Genomic DNA, 24,167 nt, shown 5'->3' on the forward strand with positions numbered 1-24,167 from the left:
GTCTGGAGGAAACCTCGCACCATCCCTATGGTGAAGTATAGTGGTGACAGCATCATGCTGTGGGGATGTTTTTCAGCGGCAGGGACTGGGAGACTAGTCAGGATTGAGGGAAAGATGAACGGAGCAAAGTACAGAGAGATCCTTGATGAAAACCTGCTCCAGAGTGCTCCGGACCTCAGACTGGGGCGAAGGTTCACCTTCCAACAGGACAACGACCCTATGCACACAGCCAAGACAACACAGGAGTGGCTTCTGGACAAGTCTCTGAATGTCCTTGAGTGTTACCCAGCCAGAGCCCGGACTTGAATCCGATCTAACATCTCTGGAGAGACCTGAAAATAGCTGTGCAGCGAAGCTCCCCAACCAACCTGACAGAGCTTGAGAGGATCTGCAGAGAGGAATCGGAGAAACTCCCCAAATACAGGTGTGCCAAGCTTGTAGCGTCATACCCAAGAAGACTCGAGGCTGTAATCACTGCCAAAGGTGCTTCAACAAAGTACTGAGTAAAGGGTCTGAATACTTATGTACATGTGACATTTCCATTTTTTTTTTATACATTTGCTAAAATTTAAAAACCTGTTTTTGCTTTGTCATTATGGGGTATTGTGTGTAGATTGATGAAGGGAAAAAACTATTTAATACATTTTAGAATAAGGCTGAAACGTAACAACATTTGGAAAAAGTCAAGGGGTCTGAATTCTTTCCGAATGCTCTTTATACTTAAGTATCAAAAGTAAAATGTAATTCAAATTCCTTATATTAAGCAAACCAGACGGCACCATTCTCTTGTTTTTTTTATTTACGGATAGCCAGGGGCACACTCCAACACTCAGACATCATATACAAACAAAGCATTTGTATTTAGTGAGTCCGCCAGATCAGAGGCAGTAGAGATGACCAGGGATGTTCTCTTTATAAGTGTGTGAATTGGACCATTTTCCTGTCTTGCTAAGCATTCAAAATGTTAAGAGTACTTTTGGGTGTCAGGGAAAATGTATAGAGTAAAAACTACATTATTTTCTATAGGAATGTAGTGACGTAAAAGTACAAGTTGTCAAAAATATACATTAGTAAAGTAAAGTACAGATACCCCGAGAAACTACTTAGGTAGTACTTTAAAGTATTTTTACTTAAAGCGCCATGCTCAATTGGTAGAGCACGGCGCTTGTAACGCCAGGGTAGTGGGTTCGATCCCCGGGACCACCCATATGTAAAAAATGTATGCACACATGACTGTACGTCGCTTTGGATAAAAGCGTCTGCTAAATGGCATATTATATATTATATTATATTATATATTATATTATTATTATTATTATTATTATTATATTACTTTATACCACTGGCGGTCACTGGCGGACAGCGGCAGGCAGGTGCAGCTCAAGCTCAGTCCCAGGTGTAGGGTGAGGTTGACCCTAGACGCTGATCTGGGGTTAGGATTGGAAACTGATCCTAGATCTGTACCTAGAGGAAACTAGATCCCATATGGATATGATGGGATCTGTTTCTAAAGTCCAGCACGTAAAAAACACCATCCATACGAGGACATTGGAAAAAAAACCTATATGCCGTCACTTTAACACTTTTGATGGCACAACATACAGTGGGGTCCGAAATTATTAACATCCTTGATAAATATGAGCAATAATGACTGTTTCAGAATATTTTCTGCCCAATAGAAATGAATGGTAAATAATGTTTTGTGCATTGTCACTTTTATTGTAAATAAGAATATAAGAATATAATATGTTTCTAAACACTTCTACATTAATGTGGACGCTACCATGATTACGGATAATCCTGACTGAATCGTGAATAATGATGAGGGCAAAAGTTACAGAGGGTCAAAGATCATACCCCCAATACACGCTAACCTCTCACTATTACCAATTATTATGATATGGGCACATGCGACAGTTGAAAAATGAGTAAATAGCGCCCTCGTGTGTCTAATGTAAAACACGTTTACTAGTACATTTAAGTTACTTCTTGTCCTCTCCGGAGCAGCACTGACTAGTGAAAGAGAATTCCTCTACCCGCGACTATTTTGATGCCCTCCTGCCCCCCTCCCCGTCATACCCAATTGAAAAATTAATGTTTTAATACAATGTGCGCGTGCTGTCGTCATATTTTCCGAAATCAGGAAGTAACAACGCCTGGGTGTGGCTTAGAAGTGTCAGAAGCCTTCTTCACTACCGGCTGTAATTGTCACAAACACACACATACAAACAGTACAGAGAGAAAGGCCTGTAGGCTGTGTATTATCTCTCCCTCGTCACCACAAAAACGGGTGCATGCATGGCAGAACTTTAGATACAGCGCGGGCATTGAGCAGGTGGGTGAATTAAGTCATGAAATTGCGCACGGTCACAGTACAGTCTTGATATGTTCTTAATAGATGGCTCTGGCTACAATGTAGCTTTTCATCTGTAAATTATTTCGATTTTTCAAAATGTTTGCCTGTAGATTTAGATTTATAGATATAGTCGGGATGTTGGATTGTCACTTTTACTTTTTATGTCCTGCATTAAGTTAAAACCAACCCTTTCATGTTCGTCCGTCTTATGTTTATTCAGTTTATGGTGTATTATAGCAGGCTAAAGGGTTAACATGGTAGATAGATGGTTATTAGACACCTCAAAAAAAATAAACTCAGTCCGGTTTTCAACTTACTCTTGAAAGTTGTAATAGCAGAATGCACAAGGTGCCATTTCGAAATTGGGTAGTTGCGTCATCAGTTCCTCTTGTCATGTCATTCAATGCTATTTATAACTTATCAGAAATGTCCAGATCAACTAGCCCATGTCAGCATACGTTTTTTTTTATAGATAGATACATATATTTTGTTGTAATGTTTGAGTCACTCAAATATACCTCCTGAGTGGCGCAGTGGTCTAAGGCACTGCATCGCAGTGCTAACTGTGCCACTAGAGATCCTGGTTCGAATCCAGGCTCTGTCGCAGCCGGCCGCGACCGGGAGACTCATGGGCGGCTCACAATTGGCCCAGCGTCGTCCAGGGTAGGGGAGGGAATGGCCGGCAGGGATGTAGCTCAGTTGATAGAGCATGGCGTTTGCAACGCCAGGGTTGTGGGTTCAATTCCCACGGGTGGCCAGTATATAAAATGTATTCACTAACTGTAAGTCGCTCTGGATAAGAGCGTCTGCTAAAATGTAATGTAAATGTATATCACATGAATACACATTAGACATGTATATAATTGCAAGAAAATGTGCTTTAAAACTGCACAATTCTCTTCACCCCATGACAAAATGGGTAGAATTGCAGGAAATAAGCTTTAAACCTGCAACATTTTATCTCCGCCAACAAGAGGGGTGTGAACAGTTTGTGTCATGAACAGTGCTTGTGCCTATAGAAATAGATGTGGCGGGGCGCGGGATGTTCCCCAATGCTGGAAGGGGGGCCTGAGTGAAAAGGTTTGAGAACCGCTGGTTTAGGAGATAGTAATTTATGTGTTTTAGTAGTAATCAAATCAAATCAAATTGTATTGGCCACATGCGCCGAATACAACAGGTGCAGACATTACAGTGAAATGCTTACTTACAGCCCTTAACCAACAGTGCATTTATTTTAAATAAAAAAGTAAAATAAAACAACAACAAAAAAGTGTTGTAGGGGGGTACCGGTGCAGAGTCAATGTGCGGGGGCACCGGCTAGTTGAGGTAGTTGAAGTAATATGTACATGTGGGTAGATATGTACATAATTAGCAGCAGCGTAAAAAGATGGGGTGGGGGTGGGGGGGCAGTGCAAATAGTCCGGGTAGCCATGATTAGCTGTTCAGGAGTCTTATGGCTTGGGGGTAGAAGCTGTTGAGAAGTCTTTTGGACCTAGACTTGGCACTCCGGTACCGCTTGCCGTGCGGTAGCAGAGAGAACAGTCTATGACTAGGGTGGCTGGAGTCTTTGACAATTTTGAGGGCCTTCCTCTGACACCGCCTGGTATAGAGGTCCTGGATGGCAGGAAGCTTGGCCCCAGTGATGTACTGGGCCGTACGCACTACCCTCTGTAGTGCCTTGCGGTCGGAGGCCAAGCAGTTGCCATACCAGGCGGTGATGCAACCAGTCAGGATGCTCTTGATGGTGCAGCTGTATAACTTTTTGAGGATCTGAGGACCCATGCCAAATCTTTTCAGTCTCCTGTGGGGGAATAGGCTTTGTCGTGCCCTCTTCACAACTGTTTTGGTGTGTTTGGACCATAATAGTTTGTTGGTGATGTGGACACCAAGGAACTTGAAGCTCTCAACCTGTTCCACTACAGCCCCGTCGATGAGAATGGGGACGTGCTCAGTCCTCTTTTTTTCCCCTGCAGTCCACAATCATCTCCTTTGTCTTGATCACGTTGAGGGAGAGGTTGTTATCCTGGCACCACACATCCAGGTGTCTGACCTCCTCCCTATAGGCTGTCTCCTTGTTGTCGGTGATCAGGCCTACCACTGTTGTGTCGTCTGCAAACTTAATGGTGTTGGAGTCGTGTCTGGCCATGCAGTCATGGGTGAACAGGGAGTACAGGAGGGGACTGAGCATGCACCCCTGAGAGGTCCCTGTGTTGAAGATCAGCGTGGCAGATGTGTTGTTACCAACCCTTACCACCTGGGGGGCGGCCCGTCAGGAAGTCCAGGATCCAGTTGCAGAGGGAGGCGTTTAGTCCCAGGGTCCTTAGCTTAGTGATGGTGTTGAACGCTGAGCTGTAGTCAATGAATAGCATTCTCACGTAGGTGTTCCTCTTGTCCATGTGGGAAAGGGCAGTGTGGAGTGCAATAGAGATTGCATAATCTGTGGATCTGTTGGGGCGGTATGCAAATTGGAGTGGGTCTAGGGTTTCTGGGATAATGGTGTTGATGTGAGCCATGACCAGCCTTTCAAAGCACTTCATGGCTTTGGGGTCGGTAGTCATTTAGGCAGGTTATCTTAGTGTTCTTGGGCACAGGGACTATGGTGGCCTGCTTGAAACATGTTGGTATTACAGACTCAGTCAGGGACATGTTGAAAATGTCAGTGAAGACACTTGCCAGTTGGTCAGCGCATGCTCGGAGTACACGTTCTGGTAATCCGTCTGGCCCTGCGGCCTTGTGAATGTTGACTTGCTTAAAAGTCTTACTCACATCGGCTACGGAGAGCATGATCACAGTCATCCGGAACAGCTGATGCTCTCATGCATGCTTCAGTGTTGCTTGCCTCGAAGTGAGCAGAGAAGTAATTTAGATCGTCTGGTAGGCTCGTGTCACTGGGCAGCTCGCAGCTGTGCTTCCCTTTGTAGTCTGTAATAGTTTGCAAGCCCTGCCACATCTGACGAGTGTCGGTGCCGGTGTAGTACGATTCAATCTTAGTCCTGTATTGACGCTTTGCCTGTTTGATGGTTCGTCGGAGGGCATAGCAGGATATCTTATAAGTGTCCGGATTAGAGTCCCGCTCCTTGAAAGTGGCAGCCCTACCCTTTAGCTCAGTGTGGATGTTGCCTGTAATCCATGGCTTCTGGTTGGGGTATGTACGTACGGTCACTGTGGGGATGACGTCATTGATGCACTTATTGATGAAGCCAGTGACTGATGTGGTGTACTCCTCAATGCTATCTGAAGAATCCCAGAACATGTTCCAGTCTGTGCTAGCAAAACAGTCCTGTAGCTTAGCATCTGCGTCATCTGACCACTTTTTTATTAACCAAGTCACTGGTGCTTCCTGCTTTAGTTTTTGCTTATAAGCAGGAATCAGTTATGGTCAGATTTGCCAAATGGAGGGCGAGGGAGAGCTTTGTACGCGTCTCTGTGTGTGGAGTAAAGGTGGTCTAGAGTTTTTTTTCCTCTGGTTGCACATTTAACTTGCTGGTAGAAATTAGGTAGAACGGATTTAAGTTTCCCTGCATTAAAGTCCCCGGCCACTAGGAGCGCTACCTCTGGTTGAGCGTTTTCCTGTTCACTAATGTCCTTATACAGCTCATTCAGTGCAATCTTAATTCCAGCATTGGTTTGTGGTGGTAAATAGACAGCTATGAAAAATGGGTAAATAGTGTGGTCTACAGCTTATCATAAGCTACTCTACCTCAGGCGAGCAAAACCTCGAGAGTTCCTTAGTATTTGATTTTGTGCACCAGCTGTTGTTTACAAATATACACAGACCGCCACCCCTTGTCTTACCGGAGTCAGCCGTTCTATCCTGCCGATGTAGCGTATAGCCCGCTAGCTGTATGTTGTCCATGTCGTCGTTAAGCCACGACTCGGTGAAACATAAGATATTACAGTTTTTAATGTCCCGTTGGTAGGATAACCGTAATCTTAGGTCATCCAATTTATTCTCAAATGATTGAACATTGGCTAATAGGATTGATGGAAGAGGCAGTTTACTCGCTCGCCGTCGGATCCTTACAAGGCACCCCGACCTACGTCCACGATATCTCCGTCTCTTTCCCTACGTCCCCAGAATGGAGGTTAACACAACCCTCTCCTCTGCTCTCCTCCCCCTTCCCTTTACAGTGGTGGTAGTGATGGTTGGTAGTGTACCACAGTGCAGACAGGGTTCCGTCTGTTCTGTCTCTCTCACTTCCTCCTCGATTTCCTGTTTTAATGTGTTTCATCACCGCTGACTGTCTGTTAGGTCTGACTGACCATGTTTTATCCAGCAGACTGAAATGAGAGCTTCTAAAACAGCTGGATGCTTATGAGGAGGTCCTCTGTAGTTCAGTTGGTAGAGCATGGCGTTTGCAATGCCAGGAGAGTGGGTTCGATTTCCCGGGACCACCCGAACGTAAAATGTGTGCTTGACTGTAAGTTTCTTTGTATACGAGCGTGTGCTAAATGGCATATATGATTCCATAGTGACTCGAGGTCCTGTCTAGGTCCTGTCTCAACCCATGCTAGTGAGTGTGTGGAGTGTCTTCCTGTTCATGTGTTGAGTGAAGCCTGTAGTTGGCAAGGATGTGGTTTCTAGTGTTTACCAAGGAGTGCCTTAGTAGCCCACACCTCTTGTGCCTACACACACACACAGGAAGTGTTGCTACATCCCCACCTGTGTGTACACGCTCAGCTTGTGTGACGCACACACACACACACACACATTGGAGAACTAGGTGGCAAGCTCCAGGGATGACATTACCACAACACACACACACACACATTCTTAGATGTTTCTCCCAGTCTAACGTGTTGACCTCTCTCTCGCCCTCCTCTCTCCCCTTCTCCTGTTGTGAAGTGGCGATGCTGTGAGTGTGTGTACATGTGAGTGTGTGTGTGTGTGTGTGTGTGTGTCGTGGTGACAGGGTGTGCAGTGATGTCAGGTGACAGCAGCACGTTGTCTTGGAGGGGTGTGGCGCCCTCTCGCCAATCGGAGTCCTCGGACACATCCCAGACGACGGTTGCTGGGGACAGCGGTCCGACAAAGATCATCAAAGTGTGTTTCACCAGCAACAGCGCTAACCTGGGGAAAAACTTTAAACTAGTCCGTTGTCATGACGGCATGACTGTACGGGTTAGTGACATCACTGTACTCTTATTATCATATTTACATTTTAGCAGACGCTCTTATCCAGAGCGACTTACAGTTAGTGAGTGCATACATTTTCATACTGCCCCCCCCCCGTGGGAATCGAACCCACAACCCTGGCGTTGCAAGCGCCACGCTCTACCAACTGAGCTACAGGAGGGACTGTAGTATTAATATAAAGCAATGTTTGTTACCCAAAGGGTACACGTTTTAGTTTTGGCTTTACACACCTGATTCATCATCAAACCTTTTGATTGTCGGAATCAAATCAAATGTTATTCATCACATGCTTGGTAAACAACAGGTGTAGACTAACAGTGTAATGTTTACTTCCGGGGCCCTTTCCAACAAGAGAAGGAACATTAGAGAAATAATAGAACAGTAAAACACGTAATAATCAATACATAATGTGGAACGATAACTTACATTTTAGTCATTTATCAAATGCTCTTATCCAGAGCGACTTACAGTTAGTGAGTGCATTCATCTTAAAATAGCTAGGTGAGACAACCACATATCACAGGCATAGTAGGTAAATTTTTTTCTCAATAAAGTAGTTACAGTGGGGAAAAAAAGTATTTAGTCAGCCACCAATTGTGCAAGTTCTCCCACTTAAAAAGATGAGAGAGGCCTGTAATTTTCATCATAGGTTCACGTCAACTATGACACACAAAATGAGAAAAAAAAATCCAGAAAATCACATTGTAGGATTTTTTATGAATTTATTTGCAAATTATGGTGGAAAATAAGTATTTGGTCAATAACAAAAGTTTCTCAATACTTTGTTATATACCCTTTGTTGGCAATGACACAGGTCAAACGTTTTCTGTAAGTCTTCACAAGGTTTTCACACACTGTTGCTGGTATTTTGGCCCATTCCTCCATGCAGATCTCCTCTAGAGCAGTGATGTTTTGGGGCTGTCGCTGGGCAACATGGACTTTCAACTCCCTCCAAAGATTTTCTATGGGGTTGAGATCTGGAGACTGGCTAGGCCACTCCAGGACCTTGAAATGCTTCTTACGAAGCCACTCCTTCGTTGCCCGGGCGGTGTGTTTGGGATCACTGTCATGCTGAAAGACCCAGCCACGTTTCATCTTCAATGCCCTTGCTGATGGAAGGAGGTTTTCACTCAAAATCTCACGAAACATGGCCCCATTCATTCTTTCCTTTACACGGATCAGTCGTCCTGGTCCCTTTGCAGAAAAACAGCCCCAAAGCATGATGTTTCCACCCCCATGCTTCACAGTAGGTATGGTGTTCTTTGGATGCAACTCAGCATTCTTTGTCCTCCAAACACGACGAGTTGAGTTTTTACCAAAAAGTTCTATTTTGGTTTCATCTGACCATATGACATTCTCCCAGTCCTCTTCTGGATCATCCAAATGCACTTTAGCAAACTTCAGACGGGCCTGGACATGTACTGGCTTAAGCAGGGGGACACGTCTTGCACTGCAGGATTTGAGTCCCTGGCGGCGTAGTGTGTTACTGATGGTAGGCTTTGTTACTTTGGTCCCAGCCCTCTGCAGCTCATTCACTAGGTCCCCCCGTGTGGTTCTGGGATTTTTGCTCACCATTCTTGTGATCATTTTGACCCCACGGGGTGAGATCTTGCGTGGAGCCCCAGATCGAGGGAGATTATCAGTGGTCTTGTATGTCTTCCATTTCCTAATAATTGCTCCCACAGTTGATTTCTTCAAACCAAGCTGCTTACCTATTGCAGATTCAGTCTTCCCAGCCTGGTGCAGGTCTACAATTTTGTTTCTGGTGTCCTTTGACAGCTCTTTGGTCTTGGCCATAGTGGAGTTTGGAGTGTGACTGTTTGAGGTTGTGGACAGGTGTCTTTTTTACTGATAACAAGTTCAAACAGGTGCCATTAATACAGGTAATGAGTGGAGGACAGAGGAGCCTCTTAAAGAAGAAGTTACAGGTCTGTGAGAGCCAGAAATCTTGCTTGTTTGTAGGTGACCAAATACTTATTTTCCACCATAAATTATAAATAAATTAATAAAAAATCCTACAATGTGATTTTCAGGATTTTTTTTCTCAATTTGTCTGTCATAGTTGACGTGTACCTATGATGAAAATTACAGGCCTCTCTCATCTTTTTAAGTGGTAGAACTTGCACAATTGGTGGCTGACTAAATACTTTTTTCCCCCACTGTATCAGCAAAGTCAGAGCTAGAAATGTTGGGAGTCAAGTGCAAGTGTTGTTGTTGGGGGGATTATTTAAGATACTCTTTGAAGAGGTAGGGTTTCAGATGTTTTCAGAAGATGGGCTGGGATTCAGCTGTCCTAGCTTCAGGGGGAAGCTGTTTCCACCATTGGGGTGCCAGAACAGAGAAGAGCTTGGACTGGGCCGAGCGGGAACTGCCCTCCCGTAGGGGTGGGAGGGCCAAGAGACCAGAGGTGGCAGAACGGAGTACTCAGGTTGGGGTGTAGCAGAGCATGAAGGTAGGGAGGGGCAGTTCCTCTTGCTGCTCCGTAGGCAAGTACCATGGTCTTGTAGTGGATGTGAGCTTTGACTGGAAGCCAGTGGAGTGTGCGGAGGAACGGGGTGACATGGGAGAACTTGGGAAGGTTGAACACCTGGCAGGCTGCAGCGTTCTGGATAGGTTTGATGGGGGTTTGATGGATACAAGCAGGGATCCCAGCCAACAGTGAGTTGCTGTAGTCCAGATGGGAGAGGAAAAGTGCCTGGATTAGGACCTCCGCTGCTTCCAGTGTGAGGTAGGGTCGTACTCTACGGATGTTGTAGAGCAGGGGTGTCAAACTCATTTTAGCTCAGGGGCCACATGGAGGAAAATCTATTCCCAAGTGGGCCGGACTGGAAAAATCATGGTATATATAACTTAAAAACAACAACTTCAGATTGTTTTCTTTGTTTTAATACGATCAACATACAACATAAAGCTGGAGCCTGAGGACAGTGTGTCCAAAATAGTACAAGCACAACATCACTATTAATCATAAAACACGTCAAGTTTATTTGAAAATTCTAAAGAAAAAGAACACACAAACACACAATGCCTCAGTGATTAACAGAACTGTTTCACAGATCACATAACTATATCAGGGTGTCATTTCTCAGGCAGAAATGTAGATAAAAATAATGAAATCCTGTTCCCCAAACAAGTGCAAGAACCACAGAGTCAAGAATAGGTTAAATATACAAATACAATAAAATCAATTAAAAACAATAGCACATCAACATAAAAACATATAAACATAAAGCTGGAGCCTGAGGACAGTGTCCAAAAGCACAACATCACTATTAATCATAAAACACCTCAAGTTATTTGAAAGTTCTGAGGACAAAGAACACACAAACACACAATGCCTCAGTGATTCACAGAAGTATATCACAGAACTATATCAGGGTGTCATTTCTCAGGCAGAAATGTAGATAAAAATAATGAAATCCTGTTCCCCAAACAAGTGCAAGAACCACAGAGTCAAGAATAGGTTAAATATACAAATAAAATAAAAACAATTAAAAACAATAGCACATCAACATAAAAACATATAAACATAAATCTGAAAGCGTTGCTCAAACTCCCGTAACAGTCCCGTTATTTGATCTTTGAACCGCTTCATGTCTGCCACATGTTGGGTCGCGCACACATTTTTCAGACAGGGGAAGTGAGCTGCATCACCACCGGCAAGTTGCGTCTCCCACAATGACAGCTTCAACTTGAAAGAACGTATGCTGTCATAATACTGCGTGACAACTTTGTTGCGCCCTTGCAGCTGTTTGTTCAAGTTATTCAGGTGCTCTGTAACATCCACCATAAATGCAAGGTCCTGCATCCATTCTGCGGAATGAAATTCTAACACTGGTTTGCCCTTTTCTTCCATGAACTGTTCAATTTCTTCTCGTAAATCAAAGAAACGCCTCAGCACAGCACCTCGGCTTAACCATTTTACCTCAGTGTGGTATGGCAGGCCATAGATGTGGTCTTTCTCTCTGAGAAAGCTGTAAAAACTGACGGTGATTCAGGCTTCTGGATCGGATGAAATTAACAGTTTGGATGACCACCTTCATGACGTTATCCATCTTTAATGACTTGCAACACAAAGCCTCCTGGTGCAAAATACAGTGAAAAGTCAAAAATCACGTCCTCCATTTGCAGATTGCACTTTCTCTCTGAACTTTGTCACAACGCCTGCTTTTTTCCCGATCATTGAGGGCGCACCATCTGTAGCCAGGCTGACAGCGCGGGACCAGTCCACTCCGACCCTGTCCAGCGCGCCCGACGAGTGCGGTAAAAATATCAGCTGCTGTCATTGTATCTGTCATCGGCACCAACTCCACGAACTCCTCGGTGACGGTCAATGTGTCATCAACTCCGCGGATGAAAATGGCCAGTTGTGCAACATCTGTAATGTCCGTGCTTTCATCAATTGCAACCGAAAACGCAATAAATGACTTTACTTTTTGCTTCAACTGGCTGTCCAAATCCACTGAAAGATCGGAAATCCTGTCTGCAACTGTGTTTCTTGTCAGGCTGATATTTGCAAAAGCCTGCCGCTTTTCAGGGCACACAATCTCCGCTGCCTTCATCATGCATGTTTTTACAAATTCACCCTCACTAAATGGTTTTGAAGCCACTGCGATTTCATTAGCAATGAGGTAGCTAGCTTTCACTGCAGCGTCACTGATGTCTCGGCTGTGAGTAAACACAGACTGCTGTTTCTTCAGACCCGCCAACAGTTCATTCACCTTCTCTCATCTCCGCTGTCCTTGAAAGTTGTCATATTTGTCGGCATGAAGACTCACATAGTGGCGACTGAAGGTTATATTCTTTCAGCATAAATAGGATGACCATTTTTCTTGGAACACTCTGCGTCCCACTTTTCTCTTTTTGACAGAGACATATTGGGGCAATGAGGGTGCCAAAGCACATAATGTTAAAAGTAGAAGCCGTAATAAATATCGTGGGCAAAACAAAGTAGCTCATTGGCTGCACGTGCTTGACCTACTTGCTCTGCCCCGGTATAAACAGTTTGCTTGCTTAACACAATTGCTATTGCGCCATCCAGTGGACGCAATTGGAACAGCAGTTTATTTTATTGAAAAATTGCAGCGCATTTTTATACTTTACAAAATTATTATTATTATTATTATTTTTATTTTTTCAAAATCATCTCGCGGGCCGGATTAAACCCGTTTGCGGGCCTGATCCGGCCCGCGGGCCGGACGTTTGACACCCCTGTTGTAGAGCATGAACTTGCAGGAGTGAGTCACTGTTTGATGTTTGCAGAGAACGACAGGGTGTTTGTTGTCCAGGGCCATGCCAAGGTTCTTTGCACTCTGGGAGGGGGACACCGTGGAGTTATCAACTGTGATGGAGAGATCTTGGAGCGGGCAGGCCTTTCCCGGGAGGAAGAGCAGCACTGTCTTATCGAGGTTGAGCTTAAAGTGCAACATGCAACACTTTCAAAGATTTTACTGAGTTGCAGTTCATATAAGGAAATCAGTCAATTGAAATAAATGAATTAGGCCCTTATCTATGGATTTCACATGACAGGGAATACAGTTATGCATCGGTTGGTCACAGACACCTTTAAAAAAAGGTAGGGGCGTGGATCAGAAAACCAGTCAGTACCTGGTGTGACCACCATTTGCCTCATGCAGCGCGACACATCTCCTTCGCATAGAGTTGATCAGGCCGTTGATTGTGGCCTGTTGAATGTCCCACTCCTCTTCAATGGCTGTGTGAAGCTGCTGGATATTGGCGGGAAGTAGAACACGCTGTCGTACACGTCGATTCCAGAGCATCCCAAACGTGCTCAGTGGGTGACATGTCTGGTGAGTATGCAGGCCATCGAGGAACTGGGACATTTTCAGCTTCCAGGAATTGTGTACAGATCCTTGCGACATGGGGCCGTGCATTATCATGCTGAAACATGAGGTGATGGTGGTGGATGAATGGCAAGACAATGCGCCTCAGGATCTCGTCACTGTATCTCTGTGCATTCAAATTGCCGTCAATAAAATGCAATTGTGTTCGTTGTCTGTAGCTTATGCATGCCCATACCATAACCCCACCGCCACCATGGAGCACTCTGTTCACAACGTTGACATCAGCTAGCCGCTCGTCCACACGATGCCATACATGTGGTCTGCGGTTGTGAGGCCAGTTAGACATACTGCCAACTTCTCTAAAACGATGTTGGAGGCGGCTTATGGTCGAGAAATTAACATTCAATTCTCTGGCAACAGCTCTGGTGGACATTCCTGCAGTCAGCATGCCAATTGCACACTCCCTCAAAACTTGAGACATCTGTAGCATTGTGTTGTGTGACAAAACTGCACATTTTAGTGGCCTTTTATTGTCCCCAGCACAAGGTGCACCTGTGTAATGACCATGTTGTTTAATCAGTTTCTTGATATGCCACACCTGTCAGGTGGATGGATTATCTTGGCAAAGGAGAAATGCTCACTAACAGGGATGTAAACAAATTTGTGCACAACATTTGAGAGAAATAAGCCTTTTGTGCATATGGAAAATGTCTGGGATCTTTTATTTCAGCTCATGAAACATGGGACCAACACTTTTACATGTTGCGGTTCTATTTTTGTTCAGTGATCATACTTAGTGGCACCATTTCATATAACCAACGATAGAGAATTTTCTCCTAAACGTCCACTTAGCGGCACAGAGACACCATTCAAATGTGTGCAGTACAACTTCAGCTTTAAGCACCAAGTGATTTCGTCTCTCTGTGACCAAGAGAAAGTGGTCTTGTTTCAATTCTATGAAATGGTTTTGTGTTTTTTCATGTTCAGAGCTCTAAATCCATGTGAAGAATATCACAGCGAGATGACAACACAACTGTTGGATTTGCAGAGAGCCCATATTATATAGACTGTCACCTTTCATATGCCGTCTCCCAGGCTGGGCTCTGTCGCTCAGAATGAGGGCAAATCGATTGTTTGTCTGGATAGGCCAGAAAATGTGACACATCACTCCCTATACAAATGTATTGTCTGAAACCTGACACTTCAAGTCAGTTCCACTGAGAGAGTGGAAGCAGAGAGCAGACAGACGGGGCTTTCTGGCACTATAAGGCATGGGACCCTACGGCGTTCACACAGCGCTTTGTACACCAAAATGTCAGTCGAACCGGTTCAGAACCGCTCAAAGTCCCCCATATACACTATTAGAAAAAAATTGTTCTTCAGGCTGTACCCATAGGAGAACCATTTTGGGTTCCATGTAGAACCCTGTGTGGAAAGGTTTCTACACGGAACCCAAAATGGTTTTACCTGGAACCAAAACAGTTCTATCTGGAACCAATAAAGGTTCTTCAAATGGATATCCTAAGGGGACAGCCAAAGAACCCTTTTAGGTTCTAGATGGCACCTTTTTTATTCTAAGAGTGTAGGGGACTTAACATCTAAACTACTAGTTAGCTGTAGAGAGGACTGAACTCTATGGGTCAGTACTGCATATACAGTATATATACTATTATTATACTATAGTTTTGGCGTACTTATATTACTATGGTAGTATTATTCATATTTCTACTATAATATATTTCTACTATAATATTGTTGTTTATATATTACGGTGTTGTCCAGTGGGTGTGTGTGTCCAGACATACAACACTCCCTCTGCTAGGGCCTCTTCCACTACCATATAGTGTACTATAATACCTTAACCGTTCCAGGATATAATATCAGCTGTGTTGTCCAGTGGGTGTGTGGGTCCAGACATACAACACTCCCTCTGCTACGGCCTGCTGCTGAAACACCTGAAGTCAGCTGAGGTCCACTGGCTGCACCCCGACCTCACTGTGTCGGAGCTGCAGCTACGCTACGAACAACAGCATCTGGAGGCAGAGTGGAGGTAACTCTTGACCTCTGACCCCTGACCTCTAGGCCCTGACCCCTGACCTCTGACCTCTAGCACATGACCTCTCGCTCCGGTTCCCACTACATGGCCAAGCAAAGTCAAAACTGCCTATATTGTAAAACTATATGAAAACTAAAATGTGCTTTTTTGGTCTTAATATAAGATTAGGAATACGGTTAGTAGTTAAGGTTAAGGTTAGGAACAAGGTTATTAGTTAAGGTTAGGTTTAGGGTTAGGAATAAGGTTATTAGTTAAGGTTAGGGTTAGGAATAAGGTTATTAGTTAGGGTTAGGAATAAGGTTAGTAGTTAAGGTTAGGGTTAGGGTTAGGAATAAGGTTAGTAGTTAATCTGATTTTAAGAACAGACATTTTAGAACTAGGCGTGGCTTACGACTTTGTAATTTGTCCAGATAGTGACGGCCTCCTGCTCCTGACCTCTAGACCTTAACCTCTGACCCCTGTGTGTGTTCAGATATGACCTGCGTATTAGGTACATCCCTGCCGACTTCATAGAGAAGTTTAAAGAGGACAGAACCACACTGCTCTACTTCTACCAACAGGTTGGTGACCATGTTTCTGACTACCTGTCTGACTGTCTGACTGACTGACTGCCTCTCTGACTGCCTGTCTGTCTGCCTGACTGACTGACTGCCTCTCTGACTGCCTGTCTGTCTGTCTGACTGACTGACTGTCTCTCTGTCTGTCTGACTGCCTGACTGACTGTCTGTCTGTCTGTCTGTCTGTCTGACTGCCTGACTGACTGACTGTCTGTCTGTCTGTCTGACTGTCTGTCTGTCTGTCTGACTGCCTGACTGACTGACTGACTGTCTCTCTGTCTGTCTTTGACTGCCTGACTCTGTCTGTCTGTCTGTCTGTCTGTGGTGTTTTACTTGTAAGCAGGAAAGTTGTCCAGTTATGATCCTTAAAGTGTCTTTTTGTAAACCCCTTGTCAGGTGAGAAGTGACTACATGCAGCACTGTGCCAGTAAAGTGAGTGATGGGATGGCCCTGCAGTTAGGTTGTCTGGAGATCAGGTAACAACCCTCCTATACACACATACACACACACACACACACACACACACACACACACACACACACACACACACACACACACAGAAACACACACACACACACAGACACAGACACACAGAAACACACACACACACACACACACACACACAGACACACACACACACACACACACACACACACACACAGACACACACACACACACACACACAGACACACACACACACACACACAGACACACACACACACACACACACACACACACACAGACACACACACACACACACACAGAGAAACACACACACACACACACACACACACACACAGACACACACACACAGACACACACACACACACAGACACACACACACACACACACACACACACACACACAGACACATTTGTTTTACTATCCTTGTGGGGACTGAACAATTAATTCCCATTCAAAATACTATTTTTCTTAACCTAACCCCTAAACCTAACCCTTACCCTAAACCTCTAACCCTAAATAACACACACATACACACACACACACACACACACACACACAAAACCTTCCATTCAATCCACCCAATACTCACATGCGTGTGTTTCTCCCTACAGGAGGTTCTATAAAGACATGAACCCCAATGGACTGGAGAAAAAGTCCAACTATGAACTGTTAGAGTAAGTACTGTCTGGGAAGGTTTGTTATGGTTCTGTCATCGGGTGTGGTGGGGCTCATTGATTGTTTATGTGTGTGTGTGTAATTAATGGAAGGTGTGTCTGTTTTTGCGTGTGTGTGTGTGTGTGTGTGTGTACAGGAAGGATGTAGGGTTGGATCTGTTCTTCCCCAGGGAGCTGACTGACAACATGAAGGTACCTCTCACCTCTTATCTGAATTGATTGAATTATTGATTGATTTATTGACTTTATAAAAGTGTTATATTGATAACTAGTTGGTCCAGCAACTATTCCAGAGGTATTAGTGATGTATTGACCATGTGTTGATAAGAGATGTATTGATGTTTTATATGTATTGACCATGTGTTGATAAGTGATGTATTGATGTTTATATGTATTGATCCCCAGTCGAAGGCTCTGCGTAAGATGATCCAGCAGACGTTCCAGAGGTACTCATGTCTAAAGGAGGAGCAGTGTGTTGTCAAGTTCTTTACCACGCTAGCAGACTGCTATGACTACATACAGGAGAGTTACACCTGTCAGTTTGTGGTGAGTCACACACACACACATGCACACAGACATACAGTACACACCCTGAATCCTATCCTTCACTCAAACCCCTGTCCCCCTGTCTCTCTCCAGCAAGGCTGGAGTCTAGCGGTGGACCTGGTCATTGGCCCTGAGGGGATCCGCCAGCGTGCAGATAAAAACTCTGTGGTGAGTTCTAGTTGGCGATCAACATATCTGCCCTATCCATAGACCTATACACTCTTAGGAAAAAAAGGTGCTATCTAGAACCTAAACGGTTTCTTCAGCTGTCTCCATAGGAGAACCCTTTTGAAGAACCATTTTTGGTTCCATATAGAACCCTTTTGGTTTCAGGTAGAACCCTTTTGGGTTCCATGAAGAACCCTTTCCACAGAGGGTTCTACCTGGAACCAAAAAGGGTTCTCCAATGGGGACAGTCGAAGAACCCGCTTGGAATGTCCCATCCCGCACCTATCCACACACAGCATTCACACTCATTATTGTTAGTTGTTACTCCTTGCATTCTTCACATTTCCAAGAATCAGACCATTCAGGGTCAAACCACAATCACCCTGCACTCTAACCAAACACACAAACTGTTTAAAAGTAAATGTATGTATGTATGTGTGTGTGTGTCCCTGTGTGTGTGTGTCCCTGTGTGTGTGTGTCCCTGTGTGTGTGTGTGTCCCTGTGTGTGTGTGTCCCTGTGTGTGTGTCCCTGTGTGTGTGTGTGTCCCTGTGTGTGTGTGTCCCTGTGTGTGTGTCCCTGTGTCCCTGTGTGTGTGTGTAGCCTGTCTGCCTGGCCAGTTTCTCTCAGGTCCGCAGTATCAGATGCTCTCAGCAGAACGATGGCCACGCGCTGCTAACAGTTGACATACAGGGAGCCAAGCAGGTAAACACCGACACGACATACACACACGACACAACACACACACACACGACACGACACCGACACACACACACCGACCCGACACACACACACACACCACACATAACGACACACACACACACACACACACCCACACACCGACACAACACACACACATACACACCGACACACACACCACACACACACACACTGACACACACCAACACGACACACAAACACACTAACCTGTGCCCTCCCCAGCCTCTGTCAGTGACCACAGCCTGTCTGGCTACAGCAGAAAACATGGCTGACCTAATAGACGGCTACTGTCGACTGGAAACCTCCTCCGAGACCTCCCTCATCGTCAGAGCTAACAAAGGTACCCCCCCACACACCTCCCTCATCGTCAGAGCTAACAAAGGTACCCCCCACACACCTCCCTCATCGTCAGAGCTAACAAAGGTACCCCCCACACACACCTCCCTCATCATCAGAGCTAACAAAGGTACCCCCCCACACACACACATAGACACACACACACAGAGACACACGGACACACACACACCTCCCTCATCATCAGAGCTAACAAAGGTACCCCCCACACACACCTCCCTCATCATCAGAGCTAACAAAGGTACCCCCCACACACACCTCCCTCATCATCAGAGCTAACAAAGGTACCCCCCACACACACCTCCCTCATCATCAGAGCTAACAAAGGTACCCCCCACACACACCTCCCTCATCGTCAGAGCTAACAAAGGTACCCCCCACACACATATAGACACACACACACAGAGACACACGGACACACACACACCTCCCTCATCATCAGAGCTGACCTGCCGATGTAGCGTACAGTGCCTTGCAAAAGTGTTCATCCCACTTGGCGTTTCTCCTATTTTGTTGCATTACAACCTGTAATTTAAATTGATTTTTATTTGGATTTCATATAATGGACATACACAAAATAGTCCAAATTGGTAAAGTGAAATGAAAAAAATTACTTGTTTCAAACAATTATACAAAATAAATAACGGAAAAGTGGTGCGTGCATATGTATTCACCCCTTTGCTATGAAGCCCCTAAATAAGATCTGGTGCAACCAGTTACCTTCAGAAGTCACATAATTAGTTAAATAAAGTCCACCTGTGTGCAATCTAAGTGTCACATGATCTGGCACATGATCTCAGTATAAAGACACCTGTTCTGAAAGGCCCCAGAGTCTGCAACACCACTAAGCAAGGGGCACAACCAAGCAAGCAGCACCATGAAGACCAAGGAGCTCTCCAAACAGGTCAGGGACAAAGTTGTGGAGAAGTACAGATCAGGGTTGGGTTATAAAAAAATATACGAAACTTTGAACATTTACATTTTACATTTTAGTCATTTAGCAGACGCTCTTATCCAGAGCGACTTACAGTTAGTGAGAGCATACATTTTCATACTGGCCCCCCTGGCCCCCCGTGGAAAACGAACCCACAACCTTGGCGTTGCAAGAGCCATGCTCTACCAACTGAGCTACGCGGGGCCCACCGACAACATCCCACGGAGCACCATTAAATCCATTATTAAAAAATGGAAAGAATATGACACCACAACAAACCTGCCAAGAGAGGGCCGCCCACCAAAACTCATGGACCAGGCAAGGAGGGCATTAATCAGATAGGCAACAAAGAGACCAAAGATAACTCTGAAGGAGCTGCAAAGCGGAGATTGGAGTATCTGTCCATAGGACCACTTTAAAATTAAATTAAAATTAAATTAAATTAAATTAAAAATTAATTAAAATTAATTTTTAAGCCGTACACTCCACAGAGCTGGGCTTTACGGAAGAGTGGCCAGAAAAAAGCCATTGCTTAAATAAAAAATAAGCAAACACGTTTGGTGTTCGTCAAAAGCCATGTGGGAGACTCCCCAAACATATGGAGAAGGTACTAAAATTGAGCTTTTTGGCCATCAAGGAAAACGCAATGTCTGGCACAAACCCAACACCTCTCATCACCCCCTAGAACACCATCCCATAGTGCATAGTGGTGGCAGCATCATGCTGTGGGGATGTTTTTCATCGACAGGGACTGGGAAACTGGTCAGAATTGAAGGAATGATGGATGACGCTAAATATAGGGAAATTCTTGAGGGAAACCTGTTTCAGTCTTCCAGAGATTTGAGACTGGGACGGGGGTTCACCTTCCAGCAGGACAATGACCCTAAGCATACTGCTAAAGCAACACTCGAGTGGTTTAAGGAAAAACATTTAAATGTCTTGGAATGGCCTAGTCAAAGTCCAGACCTCAATCCAAATGAGAATCTGTGGTATGACTTAAAGATTGCTGTACACCAGCGGAACCCATCCAACTTGAAGGAGCTGGAGCGGTTTTGCCTTGAAGAATGGGCAAAAATCCGAATGGCTAGATGTGCCAAGCTTATAGAGACATACCCCAAGAGACTTGCAGCTGTAATTGCTGCAAAAAGTGACTCTACAAAGTATTGACTTTGGGGTGGTGAATAGTTATGGACGCTCAAGTTTTCTGTTTTGTTGTCTTATTTCTTGTTTGTTTCACAAAACAAATAATATTTTGTATCTTCAAAGTGGTAGGCATGTCGTGTAAATCAAATGATACAAACCCCCAAAAAATCAATTTTAATTCCAGGTTGTAAGGCAACAAAATAGGAAAAATGCCAAGGGGGGTGAATAATTAAGGAAGACTACAGGTTTTGCTCGCCTGAGGTAGAGTATCTCATGATAAGCTGTAGACCACACTATTTACCAAGAGCGTTTTCATCTATATTTTTCGTATCTGTCTATTTAATATCACAAACCGATGCTGGCACTAAGACTTTACTCAATGATCTGTATAAGGCCATAAGCAAACAGGAAAACGCTCATCCAGAGGCGGCGCTCCTAATGGTCGGGGACTTTAATGCAGGGAAACTTAAATCTGTTCTACCTTATTTCTACCAGCATGTTAAATGTGAAACCAGAGGAAAAAAAACTCTAGACCACCATTAGCTCACACACAGAGATGCGTACAAAGCTCTCCCTCGCCCTCCATTTGGCAAATCTGACCATAATTCTATCCTCCTGATTCCTGCTTATGAGCAAAAACTAAAGCATGAAGCACCAGTGACTCGGTTAATAAGGAAGTGGTCAGATGACGCGGATGCTAAGCTACAGGACTGTTTTGCTAGCACAGACTGGAATATATTCCGGGATTCTTCCGATGGCATTGAGGAGTACACCACATCAGTCACTGGCTTCATCAATAAGTGCATCAATGACGTCATCCCCACAGTGACCGTACGTACATACCCCAACCAGAAGCCATGGATTACAGGCAACATCCGCACTGAGCTAAAGGGTAGAGCTGCCACTTTCAAGGAGCGGGACTCTAATCCGGACACTTATAAGATATCCTGCTATGCCCTCCGACGAACCATCAAACAGGCAAAGAGTCAATACAGGACTAAGATTGAATCGTACTACACCGGCACCGACACTCGTCAGATGTGGCAGGGCTTGCAAACTATTACAGACTACAAAGGGAAGCACAGCTGCGAGCTGCCCAGTGACACAAGCCTACCAGACAAGCTAAACCACTTCTCTGCTCACTTCGAGGCAAGCAACACTGAAGCATGCATGAGAGCATCAGCTGTTCCGGATGACTGTGATCACATCTCTCCGTAGCCGATGTGAGTAAGACTTTTAAGCAAGTCAACATTCACAAGGCCGCAGGGCCAGACGGATTACCAGAACGTGTACTCCGAGCATGCGCTGACCAACTGGCAAGTGTCTTCACTGACATTTTCAACATGTCCCTGACTGAGTCTGTAATACCAACATGTTTCAAGCAGGCCACCATAGTCCCTGTGCCCAAGAACACTAAGATAACCTGCCTAAATGACTGCCGACCCGTAGCGCTCACGTCTGTAGCCACGAAGTGCTTTGAAAGGCTGGTCATGGCTCACATCAACACCATTATCCCAGAAACCCTAGACCCACTCCAATTTGCATACCGCCCGAACAGATCCACAGATTATGCAATCTCTATTGCACTCCACACTGCCCTTTCCCACATGGACAAGAGGAACACCTACGTGAGAATGCTATTCATTGACTACAGCTCAGCGTTCAACACCATCACTAAGCTAAGGACCCTGGGACTAAACACCTCCCTCTGCAACTGGATCCTGGACTTCCTGACGGGCCGCCCCCCAGGTGGTAAGGGTTGGTAACAACACATCTGCCACGCTGATCTTCAACACAGGGACCTCTCAGGGGTGCATGCTCAGTCCCCTCCTGTACTCCCTGTTCACCCATGACTGCATGGCCAGACACGACTCCAACACCATTAAGTTTGCAGACGACACAACAGTGGTAGGCCTGATCACCGACAACAAGGAGACAGCCTATAGGGAGGAGGTCAGACACCTGGATGTGTGGTGCCAGGATAACAACCTCTCCCTCAACGTGATCAAGACAAAGGAGATGATTGTGGACTGCAGGGAAAAAAAGAGGACCGAGCACGTCCCCATTCTCATCGACGGGGCTGTAGTGGAACAGGTTGAGAGCTTCAAGTTCCTTGGTGTCCACATCACCAACAAACTATTATGGTCCAAACACAACAAAACAGTTGTGAAGAGGGCACGACAAAGCCTATTCCCCCACAGGAGACTGAAAAGATTTGGCATGGGTCCTCAGATCCTCAAAAAGTTATACAGCTGCACCATCAAGAGCATCCTGACTGGTTGCATCACCGCCTGGTATGGCAACTGCTCGGCCTCCCGACTGCAAGGCACTACAGAGGGCAGTGCGTACGGCCCAGTACATCACTGGGGCCAAGCTTCCTGCCACCCAGGACCTCTATACCAGGCAGTGTCAGAGGAAGGCCCTAAAAATGGTCAAAGACTCCATCCACCCTAGTCATAGACTGTTCTCTCTGCTACTGCACGGCAAGCGGTACCGGAGCGCCAAGTCTAGGTCCAAAAGGCTTCTTAACAGCTTCTACCCCCAAGCCATAAGACTCCTGAACAGCTAATCATGGCTACCCGGACTATTTGCACTGCCCCCCCCACCCCATCCTTTTTACGCTGCTGCTACTCTGTTAAGTATTTATGCATAGTCACTTTAACTCTACACACATGTACATATTACCTCAATTACCTCGACTAACCGGTGCCCCCGCACATTGACTCTGTACCGGTACCCCCTGTATATAGCCTCCCTACTGTTCTTTTATTTTACTACTGCTCTTTAATGATTTTTTATTTTTTTTTAACTGCATTGTTGGTTAATGGCTTGTAAGCATTTCACTGTAAGGTACCTGTTGTATTCGGCGCATGTGACAAATAACATTTGATTTGATTTTCATTTGAAGCTAACAAAGGTACCGCTAACATTAGCCTAGCATCAGGCTTACGTAATGAAGGTAAAGTCTTTTAGCCTAGCAATGTTAGCATCTCTAACTAAATATTTAAAGTTACTCTCCAACAGTCTTATATGATTCAACCCACAGAGAGAGACTCCAGTATCGCCCTGCCTGCCATCCCTATAGGGTGAGGTCACTGTCTGTTCTTTCTGTCTCTCTCCTTTGCTCTCTCTCTGTCTGTCTGTCTCTCTGTCTCTCTGTCTCTCTCTCTCTCTCTCTCTCTCTCTCTCTCTCTGTCTCTCTCTGTCTCTCTCTGTGTGTGTGTCTCTCTCTCTCTCTCTCTCTCTCTCTCTCTC

The 24,167-nt window shown here is 45.1% G+C and overlaps 1 protein-coding gene across 2 annotated transcripts in view; it reads left to right on the forward strand.

The window, feature by feature from the left end:
* Nucleotides 1–2,116: 2,116 nt before the first annotated feature.
* ptk2ba (protein tyrosine kinase 2 beta, a) overlaps nucleotides 2,117–24,167 on the forward strand; it is a 49,230-nt gene continuing 27,179 nt past the window's right edge. Inside the window, exons 1-12 of one of the 2 annotated variants that reach the window (XM_041847282.2) lie at nucleotides 2,117–2,335; nucleotides 7,203–7,478; nucleotides 15,169–15,347; nucleotides 15,826–15,913; nucleotides 16,307–16,386; nucleotides 16,987–17,049; nucleotides 17,187–17,241; nucleotides 17,455–17,595; nucleotides 17,689–17,763; nucleotides 18,365–18,466; nucleotides 18,704–18,821; nucleotides 23,959–23,998. In XM_041847282.2, coding sequence (XP_041703216.1) covers nucleotides 7,281–7,478; nucleotides 15,169–15,347; nucleotides 15,826–15,913; nucleotides 16,307–16,386; nucleotides 16,987–17,049; nucleotides 17,187–17,241; nucleotides 17,455–17,595; nucleotides 17,689–17,763; nucleotides 18,365–18,466; nucleotides 18,704–18,821; nucleotides 23,959–23,998 — 1,139 coding nt within the window. In that variant the 5' untranslated portion in view covers nucleotides 2,117–2,335; nucleotides 7,203–7,280. The remainder of the gene's footprint in view (nucleotides 2,336–7,202; nucleotides 7,479–15,168; nucleotides 15,348–15,825; nucleotides 15,914–16,306; nucleotides 16,387–16,986; nucleotides 17,050–17,186; nucleotides 17,242–17,454; nucleotides 17,596–17,688; nucleotides 17,764–18,364; nucleotides 18,467–18,703; nucleotides 18,822–23,958; nucleotides 23,999–24,167) is intronic. The other variant, XM_041847283.2, reaches the window with a different exon arrangement.

Source organism: Coregonus clupeaformis, chromosome 21 (genome assembly GCF_020615455.1).
Source record: "Coregonus clupeaformis isolate EN_2021a chromosome 21, ASM2061545v1, whole genome shotgun sequence".
Classification (NCBI taxonomy): Eukaryota; Metazoa; Chordata; class Actinopteri; order Salmoniformes; family Salmonidae; genus Coregonus; species Coregonus clupeaformis.